The sequence below is a fragment of the Heptranchias perlo genome, chromosome X, assembly GCF_035084215.1.
Source record: "Heptranchias perlo isolate sHepPer1 chromosome X, sHepPer1.hap1, whole genome shotgun sequence".
NCBI lineage: Eukaryota > Metazoa > Chordata > Chondrichthyes > Hexanchiformes > Hexanchidae > Heptranchias > Heptranchias perlo.
Window position 1 is genome coordinate 5598053 of NC_090370.1, and position 24238 is coordinate 5622290.

Here is a 24238-nt window from a genome sequence, read left to right on the forward strand (position 1 = left end):
TGTATGGCTCAGGATGATGACTTTACCTCTCACCCCCAATCAGCGGAGCTCTGGAGTGGGGTTTCATTCCTGTTGTGTTCACACAACACATGGAGAGTCACAGGGAAGTTCCATAGAATCTTACAGCACAGAAGGAGACCATTCGGCCCATCGTGCCTGTGCTGGCTCTTTGAAAGAGCTATCCAATTAGTCTCACTCCCCCTGTTCTTTCCCCAGGTAAATGTCAGGAGCTCCTGACATTTACCTGAGGAAGGAGGAAGCCTCCGAAAGCTTGTAGATTTCAAATAAAAATCGTTGGACTAAAACTTGGCGTTGTAAAATTGTTTACAATTGTCAACCCCAGTCCATCACCGGCATCTCCACATTATGTTCTTTCCCCATAGCCCTGCACATTTTTCCTTTTCAAGTATACATCAAATTCCCTTTTGAAAGTTACTATTCAATCTGGTTCCACCATCTTTTCAGGCAGTGCATTCCAGATCAGAACTCGCTGTGTAAAAAAATTCTCTCCTCATCTCCCCTCTGGTTCTTTTGCCAATTATCTTAAATCGGTGTCCTCTGGTTACTGACCCATCCCCAGTGGAAACAGTTTCTCCTTATTTACTCTATCAAAACCCCTTATAATTTTGAACACCTCTATTAAATGTCCCCTTAACATTCTCTGCTCTAAGGAGAACAATCCCAGCTTCTCCAATCTCTCCACATAACTGAAGTCCCTTAACCCTGGTATTATTCTGGTAAATCTCCTCTTCACCCTCTCTAAGGCCTTGACATCCTTCCTAAAGTGTGGTGCCCAGAATTGAACACAATACTGCAGCTGAGGCCTAATCGGTGATTTATAAAGGAGTAGCATAACTTTCTTGCTTTTGTACTCTGTCTATAAATACATTCAATGATCCCATATGCTTTTTTTTTTAAAAACAGCCTTCTCAACTTGTCCTGCCACCTTCAAAAATGTGAACCCCCAGGTCCCTGTTCCTACACCCCCTTTAAAATTGTACCATTTAGTTTATATTGCCTCTCCTTGTACTTCCTTCCCAAAGTACATCACTTCGCAATTCTCTGCGTTAAATTTCTTCTGCCATGTGTCTACCCATTTCACCAGTCTGTCTATATCCTCCTGAAGTCTACTACTATCCTCCTCACTGTTTACTACATTTCCAAGTTTTTTGTTTATTTTTTTAAAACAAGAAATGTTCCATTTTTACACTTTTAGATGGCTCCCATCAGTACAAGGTAAGGAAGATCTTGAATTGTTTATGTAGTCCACAAACTGGATTAACTTTGGAGTCACACCAGATTCAACTGAGTGAGTCTGGAGTTGGGACTGGGAACTCTGCAGCATTTTCTTGACTCCTGTGCGATAATTTTGACTGTGGGCAATGGTGTAAATTGGGCGATATTGAATTGGCCGCCCATTGTACACAACACCTGACTTTCCCTTCCATTGCAGTCAATGGAAAGGAAAATCAGACAGAGTGTATAATGGGCGGCCAATTTGATGTTGCCTGCTTTACACTCATGCCCAAAGTTAAAATTACCCCCCTGCCCTAATTCTGGTGCCCTATCCACTTTGTGGTGAATTGATTTTTACTCCTGGAAAAAATTGCAGGTACTTTGAGGTGAGAGCCCATGGAATGTAGCTAGAAGGGTCATCCTTTTTTTTTGTTCTTCAGCAAACTTTATCGTCGATCAGAGTTCGTGTGTCCGTGCCTGTCCCAGCGACAAAATGGAGGTTGAAAAAAATGGTGTGAAAATGTGCGAGCCGTGTGACGGACTCTGTCCGAAAGGTGAGCGTGGAAGTGTGAACACTACAGGTCAGGCTCCCTCTCTCCAGGTTACCCAGGCAACGGATACATTTTAAGTTACAATATTAACTAGAAAAAAAATGTTTTTACCAGTCGGTGGCTGACCTGGATTCGAGTCCTGTTTCTTGAATTATACACAAGCCTCTCAACCTGCGATGCGTTTAAAAGATGCAATTTGGATCGGGGCCGGGATAACCTGGAAAACCGGCAAATCAGATGGTCTTTATTGGCTTGAAAGTCTCACTCTAACTGCCTGTTGTTTTTTTCGAGCGGTTCTATCTAATATTGGGCCGCCCAGATTAAAACATGAGAGAAATATATATTTAAAAACTCATAATTGTTTAGTTTTAGATTAAGTAGTTTAATTTACCTGAGCATTTTAAAATGTACACATTATTATTATTGAAGTGAATATTTTATACTCTGTAAACGTGACTGCTGCAGGCATGCAATGGGTACCTAAATTACCTGGGGCAGATTAACCTGGCAGCAACTCAGTAAATTGACAGTGAATTTGCAGGAATTTCCCAGTTGCAGATTCCGACCCCAGTCCCCGGCAGGGTCTGGCGTTAGCAGTTCTGTGTCCTGTAAAACCATGAGCTGCAGAAATAGAGGCCAAGTGCCCTGTTGTCAATTAACCCCTTACTGGTGTAACCGTGAAGGACCCAACATTAAAGGGGTATAGTCTTTATCCAGAGGTCGATGGCAAGAAAGTGATTTTTTCATTTGGCCAAATTTGTAGTTGTGACAGAAGAAATTGCCCTCAAGTTATATTGTAAACATGTTGTTATTATGGAAATGATTTGTGGTTTTCTCAAAAAGCAAAAAAGAACTGTACATGCTGGAAATCTGAAACAAAAGCAGAAAATGCTGGGGATGCTCAGCAGGTCAGGCAGCATCTGAGGAGAGAACAGAGGAGTTAATGTTTCAGGTGTGGAGCCTTCGTCACAGCTGTGATTGCTCTCTCTCTTCCCCCCAGCACAAAAACATTGCCAGTTGAAGGAATTTTACACTGATAGTGAGCCATCAGTAGCAGAACAGGGTCCTCCCACTGCCTTCAGCACATTCAAGAAAGAATGTCTATTTATGCAGTGCCTTTCACAGCCACAGGGTGTCCCAAAACACTTCACAGCCAATGAATTACTTTTGAAGTGCAGTCACCACTGTTATGTAGGCAAATGCAGCACTCAATTTGTGCACAGCAAGGTCCTACAAACAGCAAATAATAAGTTTATTTTTGGTGATGTTAGTTGAGAGAGACTCCCTAGTCTTCAAATAACAGCATGGGATCTTTAAAGTATACTGAAATGGGCAGATGGGGGCTTCGGTTAATGTCTCATCCATAAGACAGCACCTTTAACAATGCAGCACTCCCTTAGTACTGCACTGAAGTGTTGGTCGAGATTACAGACTCAAATCTCTGGGTGGGACTTGAGCCCACAACCTTCTGACTCATGGGTGAGCCAGAGTCTAATCACATTAATATTATTTTCATGTAATCAGTGGCAAGAATAATAGACATGGGGAGGTATTTTTTTTCCTATGTGTAATGAAGTATAGTAAAAGAAAACTTTACATACAAAGGAAATAAACTTTAGAATAACAGAAAGATTGACAGAGGAACACTGAAAGAAAGGGGGAAAGTAACAGGGATTGGTTCTAAGTCACAGTGATAGAGGGAAAGTGTGTAGAACACTGAGGGCGATGGGAATAGAAGTGAGGATTAAAGTAGAAAAAATGTTGTGCCCAAGGGAGGGGGAGAAGTTGGGGCTAGGAATAGGATGTAGAATAGCCTGGCGGGAGAGGGGGCTGGGCGGGAGGGAGAATCAACTCAATCACTGTATTGCTCAGGACAGAGAACAAGACAATCAAGCTGGAGGATAGTCTGGGACTGGCAGAGAGACTAACCTGTAATGTAGGGCCTAGCACAGAGTGACTGATCTGTAATCGATAAGATGCCACATAAAAGGTTGTTACACAAGATAAGGGCTCATGGGGTTGGGGGTAACATATTAGCATCGATAGAGGATTGGTTGATGGAGAGTAGGGATAAACGGGTCATTTTCAGGTTGGCAGGCTGTAACTAGTGGGATGCCGCAAGGATCAGTGCTTGGGCCTCAGCTATTTACAATCTATATTAATGGCTTAGATGAAGGGACCGAGTGTAATGTATCCAAGTTTGCTGACGATACAAAGGTAGGTGGGAAAGTTAGCTGTGAGGAGAATACAAAGAGTCTGCAAAGGGATATTGACAGGTTAAGTGAGTGGGCAAGAAGGTGGCAGATGGAGTATAATGTGGGGAAAGGTGAGGTTATTCACTTTGGTAGGAAGAATAGAAAAGCAGAATATTTTTTAAATGGTGAGAAACTATTAAATGTTGGTGTCCAGAGAGATTTGGGTGTCCTCGTATAACAAACACAAAAAGTTAGCAAGCAATTAGGAAGGCAAATGGCATGTTGGCTTTTATTACAAGGTGGTTGGAGTATAAGAGTAAGGGAGTCTTACTACTGTATAGGGCTTTGGTGAGACCTCACCTGGAGTACTGTGTACAGTTTTGGTCTCCTTATCTAAGGAAGGATATACTTGCCTTAGAGGCGGTGCAACAAAGGTTCACTGGATTAATTCCTGGGATGAGAGATTGAGTAGAATGGGCCTTTACTCTCTGGGGTTTAGAAGAATGAGAGGTGATCTCATTGAAATATATAAGATTCTGAGGGGGCTTGACAGGGTAGATGCTGAGAGGTTGTTTCCCCTGGCTGGAGAGTCTAGAACTAGAGGGCATAGTCTCAGGATAAGGGGTCGGCCATTTAAGACTGAGATGAGGAGGAATTTCTTCACAGGGGGTTGTGAATCTTTGGAATTCTCTACCTCAGAGGGCTGTGGATGCTCAGTCTTTGAGTATATTCAAGACTGAGATCGATGGATTTATGGACACTGAAGGAATAAAGGGATATTGGGATCAGGTGAAAAGTGGAGTTGAGGTCAAAGATCAGCCATGATCTATCTGATTGAATGGCAGAGCAGGCTCGAGGGGCTGTATGGCCTACTCCTGATCCTATTTCTTATGTTCTTCATCCAAGGACTGATAGAGCTATAATACAAGGCCTGGCACACAGAGTAATCAGGCTGGAGAGAGGGAGGAGCACTGGGATTATAATCTAGGGACTGGCACAGAGAGTGATCAGGCTGACTGGCACCTTTTAAACAATTTGCAGACTGGGAATATGCTGTTTGATCGAATTATTTAACATTATGTTTGAGAAATTAGGCAAATTAGGAACAGTGCAGAGAAATTAAATTGATTACTTAGGGGGGATGCTAAGTTAATATTTAGATTGCATTATAATGTTTTTAAAAAGTGACCAAAGTTATTGGCTTGTTCTGACTCAAATCAAAAACATTTAAATTTTGGTGCTACTGTGCCAATGTTTACTGATTAATTGTTATGTTTTTGCATTATGTTATAAGCATTAATATTTTTGTTAATTTATATATCTGTTTCAATAATTTTATGATATTAGTAAGCCTATATCTCACTACTATTTATGTTATTGTTGCATCATTGCAGTGTGCCTGACTGTTCTGTTCGCTATGTATCACCTTCTGATATTTGGTACAAAAATCTAGAGTCACTTATTTTCAGTTGAAAGATCTTAGGCTTGGAACTTAACATGTCCAGTCACTGTGTAGCAGTAATCAGCAAGTAAATGGAATGCTGAGCTATATTGCTAAATCAGGAGAGTACGAGTCAGAAGATGTTATGCTGAAATAGTACAGTGCCCTGGTCAGACTGCACATTGAGTACTGTGTCCAGTTTTGGTCACCAAGATACAAGGGAAACATTCAAACCCTGAAGGCAGTGCAGAGAACAGCCACCAGGCTGTTTTCTGGTGTGTGAGGATTGGATAATTAGGAAAGACTGAAAAAAAAATTGAGTTCTTTAGCCTTGCAAGGCTAAAGACCTTGTAGAAGCATACAAGATAGTAAATGGTATGGAAAAAGTAAATACAGAACATTACTTCAGAAGAAACCAGGATAGTAGGACAAGGGGATATGGGTTCCCTATCAATATTGGTGTCATTTTGTAATGTCACAGGTTCAAACTAATGAAAAGCAAATTTAGGACTGATGTCAGAAAGTTCTTCACTGTGATCAACACATGGACCTTTGGTTGGATAGTGGAGGCAAAAACTCTTGGAATCATTTAAGAAACAGTTGGGTGCTGTGATAGGGATTACTGCGGTGTCTTTCTGAATGAATGAACTAAGATGGGCGGAATGGACTGGCTCATCTGCATCCATCTTGTGTCATAGTCCTATATTTAGTACTGTTTTCAGTGGTGGGGGGGGGGTGGGGGAGGAATGTGTCAGCTTTTTTTCCAAGCTGTTACTCAGCAATTCCTAGTTCTCTTGGTTGACATATATGATACACTGAGGAAATTAGTTCTGTACATTTGATTAGCACTAAATATTGAAGGCTGACAAAATCAGAGGACCTTCCTTACAGTAACTTTCCAAACCTGCAGTACCGTATATGTCTGTGGGTGGTGACGTGGAGCTTATAGAAGTTACTACTACTCCAACAGCACCACCATCAGGCATTTTAAAGGCTCTGCGGCTTGGATTCCCCAGTGTCCATTTTATATATTTTGCAACAGTCGACAAGACCATAAGAAATAGGAGCAGGAGTAGGCCATATGGCCCCTCAAGCCTGTTCTGCCATTCAATAAGATCATGGCTGATCTTCAACCTCAACTCGAAGATCATTTCAGAAATTGTAGATTTAACAGTACTTTTGCTACCAGTGCAATTTTTTACCTTTTAACTTTTTCTTTCTTCTGCTTTGCCAATTTCCCCCCTGCTGACTCTTGCTGGGATACAGTTCTACAGGTGTCTTCAGCCCTTCAGTACATTGTGTGAGACTAGACGGTGAATGTCGGTGTACTTTTTGACAGCTGATTGCCAAGTTGCTGCTTTGGTTGGGAGCAGCTAACTCAGAACAGACCAGGAATTAAACCTGGGTCCTTCCGGCCTGTATGGCTCAGTGATGCCTTTAAAGAAAAAGAGAAAGAACTTGTGTTAATATAGCTCATTTCACAACCTCAGGATGTCCCAAAGTGCTTCACAGCCGATGAAGTATTTTTTTGAAGTGTCGTCACTGTTGCAATGCAGTCAATTTGCGCACAGCAAGGTCCCATGAACAGCAATGAGATAAATGACCAGATCATCTGTTCTAGTGATGTTGGTAGAGGGATAAATGTTGGCCAGGACACTGGGGAGAACTCCCCTGCTCTTCTAAATAGTGCCATGGGAACTTTTATGTTCACCTGAGAGAGCAAACAAGGCCTCAGTTTAACATTTCATCCAAAAGGTGGGACCTCACGACAGTGCAGCACTCCCTCAGTACTGCACTGGAGTGTCAGCCTAGGTTATGTGCTCAAGTCTCCAGAGTAGGGCTTGAACCCATGACCTTCTGATTCAGCCTTGAACTCATCAGGGAAGTTTTTTTTGGTGAACTTTTCTGGGAATGCACTGAGTGCCTGATGTGGAAAATCTTCCCATTGAGCAGCATTAACCCTTCATGTTGATGAGCACAAAATTCATCCAAAAAATTGGCTGTCAGTGCACCAACTATTGGTTTCAAATCTTGGAGAATATCCATCCAGTACGTCTACTCAAATGTGTCTTTGCTTTCTTATCTGACCAGCTTGTGAAGGAACTGGGGCTGGGAGTCGATTTCAGACAGTGAATTCAAACAACATCGATCAGTTCATCAACTGTACGAAGATCACTGGCAATCTTGACTTTCTCATCACTGGTATCAATGGGTAAGGAAGTGCAGAAAGACCCGTTAGAAGAAAATTGGGTCAGACCGATGGCTAAAAAGGAACTGTAATCATGTGACTGCCGTGCAACCCTAGTGGCTGTGAAAAGAGATGGTGGGATTTTTGCTGCTGTATGTCACCCATCCTAGCCACATGGGGAAGTACTCAATGGAGACTGGGGAGGGGGCAATTAAACCTGGGATCTTTTGGTGTGTATGATGTGGTCTTTCTCAACTGAGCCACTAGGGGATCAAACTTATCTTTCACCTTGGTGAGCTATTTCTAATTTCACTCAGATAAATGATTGGATTTCTGAGCATCAATATTATACACACCCACCATAGATTAAGCTAGGTTGCAAAGCTGCCATATTCTTGCTGTTCTCAGCTTGTTTGCATTTTGATGCTTAGAAACATTTTTCTATTTGTGATTTGGCAGAAAGGTGCTGCTTCGACCCAAGTTTTGTAATACCTACAAAGTGTTTGAGATTTTTGCAATTGGCTTTGCGAAGGTTTACTTGATTTGTAGATGCTGGAGGAGGCCTTAGTTTTAGAATTAATTTCTCTCCTGCCTTTTTTGGTTTTAGGGACCTGTATCACAAAATTGCACCTCTGGATCCAGAAAAACTGAAGGCATTTGGAACTGTTCAAGAGATAACAGGTGGGCGCCTTAAGCAGATGGAGAAAATCAAAATGTGGAGCCTGGTATTTGGTGATTACGCACTGTTCTGCTCGCTGATTTAAGGGCTGGTTCTTCATCTAAATTATATCTAGTGCTCTAAGCAGTTCTAGATTACTACAGCCTGAGGGCTGTAAGGTTTATACCAGTACCTGGTGTGCCTCCAGCTCAGCCCATTCTGGGTGCAGGCCTAAGGGCTGTTTAGTACATCATGTGACATCAGTGTTGCCTTGCCTTGGGTATAGGCCTGATGCGTGCAGAATTTATGTAGTACCCATGTGGCCCATCCCAGATACAGCCCTGTTGATGCTAGAGTTTGTGCCAGTACCCAGGTACAGGCCTGGGAGGCTGAAGATAGATTACTGGGTAGTTTGTTTAATGCCCAGTTGGCCTTAGCAAGGCTCATTCTGGGCATAGACCAAAGGGCTGCCGAACACCCACAGGCTTCCAAAACTAGACAGGAAGGAAAATGTGGAGGGATGATTGGCCCTGGGTCTGTCTTGCACACTTCTGTGCCCAGTTATAGAGTGACGTTGGCAGAGGACAGATTCCAACCAGGTTGAATTCTCAGCCAAGAACACAAACAGCAAGATAGGATTTTTAAAAAAATCCATCTACTCTGGTGCATTTGGAATGATCTCGAACAGAAATGTACTCAAATAATCTTAAATGACACTGCTGCAATGCTGTGAAGTTATCTGATGGTAGCTGTGGAGTGTGTGAGCACGGAGTCTGTTAATTGCTGAAGCTGTCTAAAGTCACGCCTGCATTCTCTCTGTTTCCAGGTTACTTGAATATCCAGTCCTGGCCACAAAACATGACAGATTTCAGTGTCTTTTCCAATCTAACTACTATTGGAGGCAGGACTCTCTACAAGTAAGCATTCGAAAAAAGCTTAGTAATGTGAAATTAGCCAATCTCAGCAGGATAGCTGGAGGGTTGTTACAACTGGCTTCAGCACCCAAGGCCTGGAGGTGTCAGAGGTGGAGGGGGTGAATTGTCAGTTAGGGTTCCTGCTTCCGATCAGTATCCGACGACTCCTGCTGGAAAATGCTAATGTGTGGATATCAGGTGAGAACAGGATTGGGCTCAGCTGTGGTGCCTCCTCTCACAGTCAAATAGCCTGCCCACACTCACTGTCTGGACTCAAACATGAAAAGTGGCCTCTTTGGTGAGGCACTGATGCATGTGGAATGTACCCCTGCGTGAGTCAGTGCCGTCGGGAGAGGAGGGAATGGGGGAGAGGCACCGTTGTGATATTGACTAGATTTCTGTTCAGTTTCTTGCCGTCTTGCTGTGACACACTGTGGGAACATGCCTGAAAATGTACAGATTATTGGGCAGTGCGTTGGTGTGCTGGAACATGGCTTTGATTCCCTGCCTGAGTTCCTGATCAGAACTGTGCTCTTACGGGGCGGGAGGAGTTTGGGGGAGGGGGAAATAGATGGGTGAAATCAAGTGAAGTGCTACCTTAACTGGTTCCAAGACTTCTCACTGTGCTCCTCGTTGTCCTTTTTGCAGCCGTGGTTTGTCTCTGATGATCATGAAACTGAAGCAAGTGACATCTCTTGGGTTTCAGTCGCTAAAGGAGATCGGTGCCGGGCAGGTGTATGTGGCTTACAATAAGTTACTCTGCTACTATCACACACTGAATTGGACAGTGCTCTACCGCAGGAAGATACCGGCCCCTCTGTCCATCATAAAGAGAAACAAACCAGAAGCAACCTGCAGTAAGTGAGGGGGCACTTCTCTCTTCAGCACTACAACAACTTGCATTTATATAGTGCTGTTAACGTAGTAAAACGTCCCAAGGCGTTTCACAGGAGCGTAATCAGACAAAAATTGACACAGCCAAAGAAGGAGATATTAGGATGGGTGACTAAAAGCTTGGTCAAAGAGGTAAGTTTTAAGGAGGGTCTTGAAGGAGGAGAGAGAGGTAGAGAGGTTTAGGGAGGGAATTCCAGAACTTAGGGCCCAGGCAGCTGAAGGTACGGCCGCCAATGGTGGGGTGAAAGAAGGGCTGGGATGGACGAGAGGCCAGACTTGGAGGAACGCAGAGATCACGGAGGGTTGTAAGGCTACAGGAGGTTAAAGAAATGGGGAAGGGTGAGGTCATGGAGGGATTTAAACACGAGGATGAGAATTTTAAATTCAAGGCATTGGTGGACCGGGAGCCAATGTGGGTCAGCGAGCACAGGGGTGATGGGTGAACGGGACTTGGTGCGAGTTAGGATACAGGCAGCAGAGTTTGGATGAACTCAAGTTTATGAAGAGTGGAAAATGGGAGGCTGGCCAGGAGAGCATTGGAATAATCAAGTATTGGAATGGTTGAGTCTGGAGGTAACAAAAGCATGGATGAGGGTATCAGCAGCAGATGAGCTGAGGCAGGGGCAGAGATGGGCGATATGATGGAGGTGGAAGTAGGAGGTCTTTGTAATGGAGAAGATATGGGTTAAATAGGACGCCGAGGTTGCGAACAGTCTGCTTCAGCCTGAGACAATGGCCAGGGAGAGGGATGGAATTGGTGGTGAGGGAACAGAGTTTGTGGCAGGGGCCGAAGACGATAGCTTCGGTCTTCCCAATGTTTAGTTGTTGGAAATTGAGGCTCATCCAAAACCGGACAAGGAGTTTGACAACACAGACAGTGGAGCTGAATTGCCAGTACTTAAATTTTATTATTCTTATTAAGAGGCATAGGTACAGCAGTGTAGTGCTGTGCTATCTGTATGTAGGTACCCGCCAAAATAAAGTGTATTAAAATTAAATTATTTGATATTACCAAATCAAACTCCTGAACCATAGGACGCAGCTCTGCAGATGTGATTTTTTTTTAAAACAGATGTTTCTCATCTTGGCCTTTTGGCTAGTTACAGAGTAGCATTGATAGAGGCTCTCCTGGCTGAGGATTGGCTCAGTGGTTATGTTCAGTGTCTGTACAGACCAGGAAGAGCCCAGGTTGACCTCTGGTCTGTGCTGAGTGCCAATCTCAGCCAGGCTGATGGGCGTGGTGCTACAATTAGCTTCAGCGTCCCTGGTTTAGGGAAGGGAAAATGTGAAGGGTCCAGCACCTGATCACTATCCAGCAACCCCTGCTGGATAGTGCGGGTAAGACGAACCGCTTGGCTATGATGCCTCACACAGATGAATAGCCTGGCAACATTCACTGAATAAGCTGATACGTGAATAATACCCACTTGAGTGAGTGTAACAGGGGACTGCTGGTGCTGTGAAACCGTACCCCAATAAGAGTCAGTACCTCTGGGAGAGGCAGGGAGGAAACTGGGTGCAGCAATATCTTAAACCTGTGATGAGTTCCAAATGTGGCGTTAGAGAAACGGTTTAAAATGGAGAAGACAAATTTGACCGGTAATGTGGGGTTATGTGCTACAGGCTCTACTTATCTGGTACTATGCTTGATAATTCTTCAGACCACACAGCTCGACTCCAGCTCCTTGGCTTTCTTTTACATCTTAAATGAATAATCACAGGCTGGAGTTTAATGGCAGCAACAAACTGCAGGGTGCGCTTTTTCTGTTTGTTTTATTTGGTACCAAAACAAACACTGGTATCTTAAACCCATAACTTCTCTCACTTGATGATCACCTAGTTACATCACTGAGAAGAAGATTAAGCCAATAGTTTTGTCATTCGGCCAGCTCCTAAGCCCAGCAGCACTCTGCATCCACATCTGATGTGGAGCCTGTTCTGCAGAAGACTGCTGTCATTGTTTCAGCAGTGAAGTCAGCGAGGGATGGAAAATTCCACTTGTTCACCAGTTGGTGGTGAAATACCTTCCCCCTGACAAAAAACAAGTGAACTGCCAGCTTGCTTGACCAGTGTTTCTCCCTCCATCTCCAGTTCTTCTTTCTTTGTGCTTATTCTGCATTTGACCTTTGGAGGCCTTGCTGTGGCTCTTCCCGATTTCCCTGGTTAGATGCTCATTTTCCCCCCCAATTTTCTCTCCTCGAAAGAAAGAAAAGAACTTGCATTTATATAGCGCCTTCCACCACCTCAGGATGTTGCAGAGTGCTTTACAGCCAATTAAGTACTTTTGAAGTGTAGTCAATGTTGTAGAGGCACTAACACCTTGCTTGGATAAGATTGCTTGGGCCAACGTAGCCCTCTGATATCTCATCCAAGTCACTGGCTCTTTGACCAGGTGGGGCATCCTGTCCTTATCTGAAGTCCAAGTGCACATATTTCCAGGGGGGTGTTACATAGCAATCAGAAATGGGAATCTTGGCTGATTTTTTTTTACCCACTCCAGAGACACTGAGATCAATTGTAATGCTTCCACTGCTGTTCCACCTAAGTTCAGCTATCTCTGCACAGACTTGAACCTGTAGCACCACACAGTGCAATTATTCACTGCGCCAGCAGGCAGCCAGGTGTGACCATTAGGGGGCAGGAGGCAATCTGCCCCGAGTCCTCTGCAAATAGCTGTGCAAGTTCTTGTCGGGTGTTTGAGTTTGGGAAACCATAGCTGTGCCCTAACTGAAGTTGGTTCGTAGAGTTGTATTAGATCTAAATCTTGGATCAAACCTGCTGTATGCCTGTACTGAATGCGTTTTTCTTCCTTCTCTTTTTCTCTCTCTTTTCACAGGGGCTGAAAAAAAGATCTGTGACCCTTTGTGTTCCAGTGATGGTTGTTGGGGACCAGGTCCCAGTCAGTGCCTGTCCTGTGGGTTCTATAGTCGTGGTGCAACCTGTGTGAAAACCTGTCATTTCCTGGAGGGGTAGGTGGCTGTGACACTCACTGTATTATCTGTAGTCGCTTCCTGGAATGCCCTGCTGTTAGCAATGTCCCCCCCCTCCCTTCTAAAGACAAATTGTAGCTCAGGACTCTGAGAATGTTGGTCAGCTGTGAGCTTTGTTCTCACAGTTGGGACATTCCCTGAATCTCCCCTTGTAACACACTCTCAGCCATTATATATTCTGTGCTTTTGTATCCCAAAAGAGAAAGTCTGATTCTCATCGCCAGCATTCAGAGAACAAATATCACTGTCTTTAAAAGAAGCCTGAAAATAAAAATATTAAAAATTGTCTTGCAAGACAAGAAATCCTGAGTTTAAGAAAAAAATCCTTTTTAGGGTTATTTGCATTCTGGTTTGGGCTGTGCCTCTTGTCCTGTGACAGAGCGCCCCTGCTGGACACACCTAGGAGTACCATCGACAGCTGGGTGATGACCATGGCCTTGGTCATCAAATGAGAATGTGTAGAAACTGAGAAATGCTCACAGGTGAAGAAGGAAAATGAAAAACTGAGTCAAGGAATTATTTTCTGATCTTATAACCCTGCATTGAATTTCAATGCCCTTTCACCAGGTATCATGCATTTGCTTATGTCATGTTTTTAACATGTACCTCCTAAAACAGCTGATTAATGTACTTATGATATCTGATCTCACCTTGACTCTATTACTGCTTTGTGAAAGATAGAAAGTCTTGTATATAAATAGCACCGTATCATGTTTCTCAAACATCCCAGAGCCCTACACACATAAGGTATTACTTGGAAGTGCAGTAACTATTGTTATATGTCATTTTGCACACGGCAAGAATCCACAAACAGCAATTAGGTGAATGACCAGTTAGTCTGTTTGGTTGTGGTGTTGGATGAGGGAGGAATGTTTGCCAGGACACCGGGACAACTCCCTGTTCTTTTTCAAATTGTGCCACAGGATCTTTTAATGTCCACCTGAACGACTGGAACAGGCCATGGTGCCTCGGTTTAACGTCTCATCCGAAAGATGGCACCTCTCGACAATGCAGCGCTCCCTCAGTACTGCGCTGGAATGTCGGCTTAGTTTACATGCTCAAGTCTCTGGAGTGGGGCTCCAACCTACAACCTTCTGACTCCGAAGGGAGAATGTTACTGACTGAGTCAAATGGGCACTTTGTAAGACCCTCCCTAGTATCTGTTTATTCAATATGTATCTCAGCAGCTGGAGAGGGTTGTCAGGATGAATGGTTGAGGCTAGGACACTGGATTCATTTCAGAAATTTGTAGATGCTGTATATGGAAGATGGTAGGGTTGGTATTCAAGCAGGATGAATCAAATGGGCTTAAGGGTTTATTCATCCAATCCAATTTTGCAAATGTGTAAACTCATGATGCAAACAACTGGAGGTTGATGTGAGCCCAAAGTCAGTCATGTAACTTAGGGGGTCTTAAACCTGCTGCAGTAAGGGATGAAAGGAAGCTGTGCACAGAATCAGTACATGTAATTCCACGTTCCACTGTTGTTTAAACAGAGACCAGCGAGAGTACACAGATGGCTCGATGTGCGTGCAGTGTCACTCGGAGTGTAAGAAGATTGAGAGAGGCCCCACCTGCAATGGAACGGTATGAGGAAAACTGGCACGCTGCCAATGGGCCAGAGCTGACGAGAAGTGGCTCAACTCCTTGCTTTGGTTTTTTAAAATTAATTTTGAAGAATGTTTCTGTATTTTGGATGGAGTAGTGGGAGGCGAGGGGATGTAATGGTGATCCAGTATCATTTCTGGTCCTGCATTACTAATTAGGTGGCATCAGTAAATCCCAGTTCAACACCATCTGGCTGCAGAATTTTAACCAAGTTCCCATCACCTGGCATCCACTCCTGCAAGTAACTCAGCCTGTTTTGGGTATCAACTGGTTGCCTCTTTGTCAGGTTTGAAAGGGTGGGTGGGAAGTTCCCAGGAAGGTGCAGGGATAAGATTAAAAGTGACAACACTTTGAAATTATGTTACATTTTCCCCTAAGTACATCCCCCAAGATTTACCTTCTCTTTCTAATGATCTCTTCTACCCTGCCTGGGTCAGTCCATTCTAACAGACTGCTGGCTCTGGGCTCTTCAATTAATACTTACACTGTTGTAGAACTTCAACAGTGGTATGCTCCCCATTGTATAATATACAGATAGCTGGCTTCCAAGCGGGTTGGCCACCCAATTTCTATTTCCATTAATTTCAATGGAATGAAAATCATAGAATCTTACGGCATAGAAGGAGGCCATTCGGCCCATTGTTCCTGTGCTGGCACTTTGAAAGAGCTATCCAATTAGTCCCGCTGCCCCGCTTGGGCAGGTTCTATAACAGGCGGGCGATCCACTCTACCAGTTTACCGCCCAAATGGTGAAGCTGAAAACTACCCTCAGTGTCTTCCAGTAAGGATACAATGTGTATATCTATAAACACATTTAAAATCAGTTATGGTTAGTATGTCAGCTGGAAAACAAAAGTTACATTTTTTTTTCTCTTTTTTTTATTGTCTTTATTTCTCCCTGTATTTTGCGTCAGCACTGGTCAAATGAGGTGACGGGTGACTTTCTCCCAGGCCTTTTTTCGTGTTATTTGATTGCTGCCCACCATGAGGTGCGAAAGAAGGATCTGACTGTGGTGATGTGTCTAACCTCAGTACCTGCCCACAGTAACAGTGGCTGGGCAATGGCAGGCATGAAATCTTGTCCTACCAGTTCGTGGCACAGTAAGCTGGAACCCACCATTCAGTGACTGGACTGCTCTGGTCACCTCAATCACAAGGTCACGGCATCAACTTGGCTTTATAAAACAAGGAAATGAGAAGCCTGCACAGGGAAGGAAAGGACCCCATTGTTCAGTGTAATTACAAAATATTGTGGTCTGATTCAGGCTCACTGCACAAAAATAATTAATGAGAACCTCAGGTGAACGCCCAAGGTCCACAGTGTAGGACATCGCCTGGACTGAAAAGATGAGGAGAGAAGATGAGGTAAATCAGTAAATAGCAACTAAGAGATATGAAACTTGGGTTTGGAAACTTGAGATATGAAACTGAGGGAATGAGGAGTTCCATAGTTTTGAAGTGCTAGGAAAGACGGAGTTACAACAGGAGATGGAGCGATGAGTCTTGATGCAACATAGTGAGGATACAGGGAGGAGGAAGAGTGTAATTTGTCCATTCATTTTGACTGATCCAATTTCTATTTTTCTGTTCTATCCAGGGACCTGCTCACTGCTTCCAATGTGCTCATTACAAAGACGGACCCAACTGTGTGGAAAAGTGTCCTGAGGGAATCCAGGGAGAGAGGGGCCTCATCTTCAAATACCCAGACGAGAACAAAGAATGCAAATCCTGCCATGAGAACTGTACACAGGGGTGGGTACAGAGAAACTACCTGTGAATTGTAACAGTTAAAGTCTTCAAACATTGCTGTTGTTGTTGTATCTTTGCACTCTGGAGAACAGCGTGAAGTAGTGGAGTCATGGGCTGATAAAAACAGTCTGACAAGTTTATCCTGAACGCTCCTTCCATGGTAGTAACCATCTTTATACCAGCCGATGGTGGGGTGGGGGGGTGGGGGGAAGCGGTTTAGACCTATATCGTAGGAAGGTTTTATGGGCTCCCACAACCCATACGATTCCGGGGGGGGGGGGGGGCGCACACACCCATCGTGCATGAGTATCCCGCTAGATGTCAACCTAGAATTCAGAGCCGACGCTCCGGTCTGCATTCGCTGGGACTGTCTGGAGCGGGGTTCGAACCCTGCACCTTCTGACTCAGAGGCGGGAATGCTACTATTGATCCAAAGACTCGCTCCATCAGATGTTTATTCAGTACGTTGAAAATTTGTTTTATTTGTAGATATACGTGGTTTTCTGAAAATAAAGTAAAAGGATCTTTTTGGATCAGGATCATTTCTGTCCTAATTTTCTCTGATAAGTGTTGATGGTCTGCTTGGTCCCACTGTCTCAATGAGGTTGAGAACTCTGCTTTACTCCCACAAATCCCAAACCAACAGAGGAACAGCATTCCTTGGCACAGTATGCTGGCTATATCAGACGGCTGTACCAATTTGAGCTTAATTTTCAAACATTTGGAGCAACAAACCCCGATGGTTCAGTTACTAAAGACTGATTGTAACTGAACCATACAGGCAGAAAGGTCCCTGGTTCAACTCTATGCGGAGTAAGCTCACCCCAGCTGGGGCAGCAATTGTTCTGGGCTAGGGAGGGAAAAATCATCCAGGGTTCCCAAGTCTGATTACTATGTAACAACTCCTGCTGGAAGTACATGTGTGGACATCAGGTCAGGACAAGATCAAACATGATCTCGATGCCTTGTGTAGTTGAATAGCCTGGCAATACTTACTGGTAAGGCTCATACATGATTAATAGCCACATGGACCCGTGCAATGGTACCCCAGCAAGGACTCGATACTTTCAGGAGAGAAGGGGAGAAAATTGGAATTTAAAAAAAAATAATGATTCCTGAAACCAATCATGAAATGAACTTAGAAAGTCTGGTTATACTTGCAATGTGTTCCTATATTGATGCTGCCTTGGGTTTGTGTAGCACCGTACTGTGCCACAGAATGATAGGAATGTGGGCTCATATCTGTGAGTTTCCAATCTCAGCCAGCCTGTCAGGGAAGGTGGGTGAGCCAAAGCTATGCTGGCACATCTCCTCCTGGCAGCTGATGGCAGACCAGGCCACCTGATAACCTCTCAGTTAGACAATGTTTGCAGATTTTGTTTTTAATATGAGTGACAGAGCAAAGTTAACAAATACATTTGCTAACTTCAAAGTGTATTTTTAAAAAAAAAGTTTTAATCTCTGAGGTTTGTTCCACATGGTTTTATTGGTGCATTTGCTGTATCTAATCGAGTTGTTGCTTCTTTCCTGATCCTTTAAATCAGCCTGAGAAATGTTTTATGGTTTTTACTTGTTTTCTTTTATGTTGCTATGACACCAGGTGCCGAGGTTCAGGCGCTGCGGACTGTGGCGAGATTGCCCATAGGTACAGTCAACTGTGTGTGTGTGTGCATGCCTCCTTGTGAATTTCATCTTTCTTTTATTCTGATTAAATCCAGGTGTAAGGGTCCCACTGTGCTGGACTGCTCTCGCTATCCTTGGATGGCCCCCATCAAAGCATTACACAATAGGTAACATCCCCCCACCCCCTCCAGATCAGAATTGTGACATGGGAGTGCAACATTAGATTTGATTGGGGAAGGGGACAGATGTGAGGAGAAAGTTTCACTTTTTTGTATTAAATAGTAATTGTGAGCTCCCCCCCGATGGCTCATGTGGTAAAAAGGCAGTATGTAACCCAACCACAGGCAAACGATCCAGGTTTGACCCTTGATCTGTGTTCAGTTAGCTGATAAGAACATAAGAAATAGAAGCAGGAGTAGGCCATACGGCCCTTCGAGCCTGCTCGCCATTCAACAAGATCATGGCTGATCTTCTACCTTAACTCCACTTTCACGCCCGATTCCCATATCCCTTGATTCCCTTAGTATCCAAAAATCTATCTATCTCATTCTTGAATATACTCAATGACTGAGCATCCACAGCCCTCTGGGGTAGAGAATTCCAAAGATTCACAGCCCTCCGAGTGAAGAAATTCCTCCTCATCTCAGTCCTAAATGGCCGACCCCTTATCCTGAGACTATGCCCCCCAGTTCTAGACTCTCCAGCCAGGGGAAACAGCCTCTCAGCATCTACCCTGTCAAGCCCTCTAAGAATCTTATATGTTTCAATGAGATCACCTCTCATCCTTCTATACTCCAGAAAATATAGGCCCATTCTACTCAACCTCTCCGCATAGGACAACCCTCTCATCTCAGGGTGATATCAATCGACTTTGGAAATTGGGGTGCTACATTTAGGCTCAGTATCCATAGGCTATGGAGGGGGGGAATCTGCCACTCCTAATCACTATCCAGTGACTTGTGCTGGAAAATGTCCATAGGCGCAGCTGTGATGTCATCCATGGTCAACTAGCCCAGTGACACTCACTGTCCAGGCTCATACATGAATAATGGCCACTTGGGTGACGTACCAGAGGCCGGCTCGCTCCTGTAAAACTAAACCCCAGCAAGGAGGCAAAGCCTTGAGGGGAAGAAGGGACAGAATGGAAAGAAGGAAAAAAAAACAGCCTCTTGTGCTTGGCAGCTTACTGGTGGCAGAATCATCTTAAATTTAAAGAGGAACAGTGCAACGTTTAGGGGAAGGCAGGGTAAACTGAACAGACATGTAGCGCTACATGTCATGCAAGCAAACTAAGAGAGCTTTTGTGACAGTGCACCGACATGAAACCTGTAGTGTAAGTGCACCCTAAATCAACAGATGGGCTCCGAAGTACCCAGAACAGTATCCGGAGAAAGGAGGTTCAGCATTAGTACAGAAGAGGGCCCTGTTCTCGGGGTTGGGATTGAAATAATGTCAGGGAGTCCTGCATTACAGGTTACCTGTCCAAATGCTGATGCTGTCCCTGGGTAGAAAATGAAAATCCTCCTCTTTCTGTCACTGACATACTTTATATTACCCAAGACAAGACAGGATATTATCTTCAGTTCTGACACTTTGCAGGATATGAAGAGATAAATAATTTGTTAATCAAATTTTTATGTTTCACTCCATGTCACGGCACTCGCTATAAGTCATCCCTGTCGATCAGAGTACAACAGAAATAACCATTTATTTGTAATAACAATAATCTGTGCATAATTTAACAGGCACTCAATTACACAGTCTGTTGCCCTCACCCCCATGCCCCAGAATTGTGATGTTCTTCATGTGTCTATCAATGTATTCGTTAGCCACTGTTTTGATCACTGCACAGTAACATACTTTCCCCATTGGTTTTTGTCCTGCTTCGGTTGCTGGTGTTTCCTCCTTCAGTGAGACCTCATCAGTAAGGATTCCTTAACAACAGCGGGCTGGGCATCATTGAACTGCTGACTCTCTCGAATTAATTTTGGTTATATATAGTTTTTATTGGGCTGCCCTGGTGGCTCAGTTGCTAAGTGTGCTGCCATGTGTGGGACTGAGTCATTCAGGTCCCACATTCAATCCCGGGTCTGAGCTGGGCTAGCTGATCTCAACCCGAAGAAGAGGGGAGAAATTGGAAGAAAAAAAATAAGTAAATGGATTCTGATACATTCTTTGCTAATCTGAACCTTTCATACTGAAGAAGTTCAGCTGCCTCTAGGGAGTTCTTACAGATGAGGTTTTTTTGGCTATACAGACAAGTGAACAGTGTGAATTTGACTTGTACCTTAAGGAGTGCAGCGTTTGGTATGAATTCATAATTAAGAGTAGCAATATAACCTTATGTTGCCATATTTCACCAGGTGTTTAGTGTGAAATGGTGTGCCTTTCATTTAAAAATTTGCAAACATGAAGCAGGCAGCTGATGGCACAATGTAGTGATGTGCTACCACTCTGGGTCACAGGGCAGGAGATGTTGGACTGTGCCCATGATTCCCCACACACTGAGCTGCCAAGCTGTCATGGAATAGGTGGTGAGTTTAGGTGAATCACTTTCCCAGGGGGAGGGATTGAGGGTAAGTCAACCCATCCTCCTCTCACACCGCCTCAGTGCAGAACTGCATTGGTAAGTGCCCAGCCTGCCATCTCATTTGGGGGAAGTTCTGGGGAACATAAATTATTTCCCTCCTCCATTGTGTGGATTTAAGTGCAAACGTAATGCAACTCCCAAGGTGCAAAAAAAAAGTATGTCTCCCTTTAACCATGCATGTGAAATCCTGAGTGTTTCTTTCTTCTACTGAATGAGACAGATCACTTTGCTGCAGATACCATTCATACTCATCTCTCGTGTTACAGTTTCACTGTTCAAACCCTTTCATTGCCTGTGGAAAAATCCCCTGCTCTAATACATTAAAATATCCTGGACTCCTCCACCAGCCATTCAGCTATGCTCAAGTTTAGTCGGTCTAGAGGAGCATGTACATCTGTGTATAGAAGCAAAATATAATTCTCCAAATCCCTTGTGTTTCTCACTCTTCCTTCCTCCCCCTGCTGCTGGAAATGTGGCACAACTAAATGGTTTCTAGGGAACTTAGTGGGTAAAGCTTAACAGAAGAGGATATTGGATAAACAGGAGAGTAAGACCAGTAGAAAGCAGTAATAGCGTGTCCTGTTTTTACTGCTACTCAGAGACTTGCTCCCATTCTAAAATGTGTTTGCGAAAGCTAGCTCACAAAAAAAAATTGCTTCGGTTCTTGTTAAAGGGCAATCAAGAGAAACTCATGCAACATTGCTCAAGGTGGGATAAGTATGAAGACTGAATTTATTACTACCAACCTTGTGGTTATACAAAGGAAGGGCAGGATTTTGAAGTTTCAACAGAGCACTGATCAAAGAGAATAATGTAGGTACCAAAGAAAGAACTTATATTTTTAAAAAACTGCATTCCTTCCATAATTGACAATATACTCATGTAATAATTCCAGTTATTGTGGTTTTTTTTAAAAAAGAAAACCCTAATTTGATTTAATTTTTGACTGGAATCATCCTCCATTTTCAGTGGAATTTCCATGGCACTTGGTTGTATCTATCTGCCAGGATATCTCTGATACTCAGAAAAATAGGAAGTGTGCTAACAGATGTCTTCATCATTTTGTAAAAACTTTCTAACCTGCTTTGCCAGATTGTAATGACAGGAACAAATGAGCCCAAATGCTTAGCAATAGGTGCAAATCAAGCTGCCCTGATTCCAAATAAACCACTGATTATTATCCCCATTAGAAATATCTTCCTGTATTTTTGTGCCATTTCTAAACAGATTCCCTTACTGTGTTCTACCAGTTATTTCTGTATTATTAAAGTGCATAAAAATAATGCAACTGATCACTTACCCAGTAGCATAAGTGCGGCATATGCTAACCATTAAAGAGAGAAACAGACAGCAGAAAGACTACATTTTTTCACAAGTAGGGTTCAAAAATAAAAAGGATTTCAGGTTATATAAACTGCGTTGATGAATGCAATCTGGAGAGACAGTACGAATATTGTAGACTCAATTTAAATTGAGGAAAGATTTAGATCTATACCATACAAAATTGGACAAAATATTGGACTGCTGGTGTGGTAAATGGCAAATGTCACACTGTGCAGTAGGAAGTGCCCACCTGTGGCTGGGGTCAAGGCATGTTGAGGCAGAGTAGAGGGAGCTTTTACGCTGTCTCTGGCTGTGCTATACCTGACCTGAGAATGTTAGATGCTGACACTGGGTGCCAGAAATTGGAGCACGTCCCATTTCCCAGCACTAACATCCCTCACTGCGACAACACAAAAATTCCCACCCCACCACAAAAATTGTATTGTCGCAGTGAGGGATGTTAGTGCTGGGAAAAAAAAATTAAATTTCCAGATCAAATGACATTTCTTCAGCAAAGTTTTCTGTTCCCTCAGTTGGGGAATTCCAATTCACTGGATTCTGAACTTCTCACTTGCTGTGCTTCTGAAAATCCCTGTGGTTTTTGCTTCATGCCCCATTCTGTGTTTCACAGAGCTTTAAAGGACACATTTAATTAATTTAATTACAGTGTTTCACTTCAAACACTTCCTACCTGCTGCTAGGATTGCTATGTTATGTGAGTAACGTGCACAGAGCCGATTCATATTTTGGCCAACATCTGGGCTGTGGGGTGAGGTAGACAATTTATCAGTGCTTCTCCTCACCTCTCCCCACAACCCCTCCCCCCAAGGTCTTTGAGTGCCAAATCATTTTTGAAAGATTCACATGGATTACAGTATTATAAATTGATAGAACTTCAACATTTATGATACATTTCTTTTAATAGCTTCAGTGGGGGTGCTGCAATTGGCTTCAAACCCTCTGGATTAAGGAGGGGGAAAACACAGCCAGAGTTCCTGCTCCCAGCCACTATCCAGTGACCCTTGCTGGGATGTTCAGGTGTGTGGATGTCATTGGAGGGCAGGATCTAGCTCGACTGGGATGGTTCCCACCCCCGAGGAATAGCCTGATGACACTTACTGTGTAGAGTCACACATGAAAAATGGCCACTTTGGGGAGGTACTGGAGGACACTGGGCACCTGTGAAATGGTATCCCTGCAAGAATCAGTGCCTTCAGGAGAGGAGGGAAGAAAATTGGGGAAAAGCATGAAGAACAAGTTCCTCATTTCCCCCATGTGCTTTCAGGTGTCAATCCCTCTGGAGCTTGAGCCATGCTGGTGTGAAACACATAGTGTAACCAACACACTACCAGGCTACTTAGTAATTTCACAGTGCCACAGGTGTGTCCAAGAGTTCTCTAAACTGCGCTACCCTTTTTCCAGGTACCCATGTCCATTTTGCAAATTCTAACCAACTGGGCCCTTTCTGAACTTAATTTTTTTACAATGAAATTGATAGGTGACCTTTAAAGCTCTATGCTGTGTGACCTTTAAAGCTCTATGCTGCTGTCCTTGTTCTAACCTCTCTCTAGCAAGTAGTTATAGACTTCATATTCAAGGAGAAAAAAATGACGTATATAATGACGTGACTATCATATCCTGCTTTGACTTGTGTTGTTTTGAATCCAGACAAATCCCTCAGATTGTGGCAGCAGTGGTTGGAGGGCTGATGGCCGTAGTGCTTGTGGTGCTGCTGGCCGTCATTTACTGGAGAAGGCAGATCATTAGGAAGAAGAGAGCAATGCGGCGATACCTGGAGACTGAGGTAAGAGGTCATCCCGAGGTTGTAGCAGAGTGGTTATTTTGTAGGGGAATTGTACAGAATGTGAGTGCAGTACGAGCTGTGGTAGGGTTGAGATGGCTTTCCAAGAGTGATATTGCTTGGAGCTCCACTGAATCTCCTTGCAAGTTTGCCTGAGCCAATATTTCTCAGCCTGTTACAAGGCCATTAAAGAGTTGGTTCCACAGTTCAAGTAACGTAGATGCATTTAAGGGGAAGCTAGATAAACACATGAGGGAGAAAGGAATAGAAGGATATGCTGATAGGGTGAGATGAAGTAGGCTAGGAGGAGGCTCGTGGAGCATAATCACCGGCATAGACCATTTGGTCCAAATGGCCTGTTTCTGTGCTGTAAATGACTGTAAGTGACTATACTTCACTTCAAACCAGGAAATGATGAATTTGAGTCACTCATGGTGGCTGCGTTGGTGGGTGACTGTTTAGTTATTTTATAATTT

The 24238-nt window shown here is 43.7% G+C and overlaps 1 protein-coding gene across 2 annotated transcripts in view; it reads left to right on the plus strand.

The window, feature by feature from the left end:
- The window catches only part of LOC137307207 (receptor tyrosine-protein kinase erbB-4-like), a 116692-nt gene that overhangs the window by 67579 nt on the left and 24875 nt on the right, over positions 1 to 24238 (plus strand). Inside the window, exons 8-17 of one of the 2 annotated variants that reach the window (XM_067976605.1) lie at positions 1677 to 1790; positions 7515 to 7635; positions 8219 to 8292; positions 9096 to 9186; positions 9832 to 10040; positions 12914 to 13046; positions 14565 to 14655; positions 16274 to 16428; positions 18026 to 18070; positions 23630 to 23765. In XM_067976605.1, coding sequence (XP_067832706.1) covers positions 1677 to 1790; positions 7515 to 7635; positions 8219 to 8292; positions 9096 to 9186; positions 9832 to 10040; positions 12914 to 13046; positions 14565 to 14655; positions 16274 to 16428; positions 18026 to 18070; positions 23630 to 23765 — 1169 coding nt within the window. Of the gene's footprint in view, positions 1 to 1676; positions 1791 to 7514; positions 7636 to 8218; positions 8293 to 9095; positions 9187 to 9831; positions 10041 to 12913; positions 13047 to 14564; positions 14656 to 16273; positions 16429 to 18025; positions 18071 to 18143; positions 18216 to 23629; positions 23766 to 24238 lie in introns of both variants that reach the window. The other variant, XM_067976604.1, reaches the window with a different exon arrangement.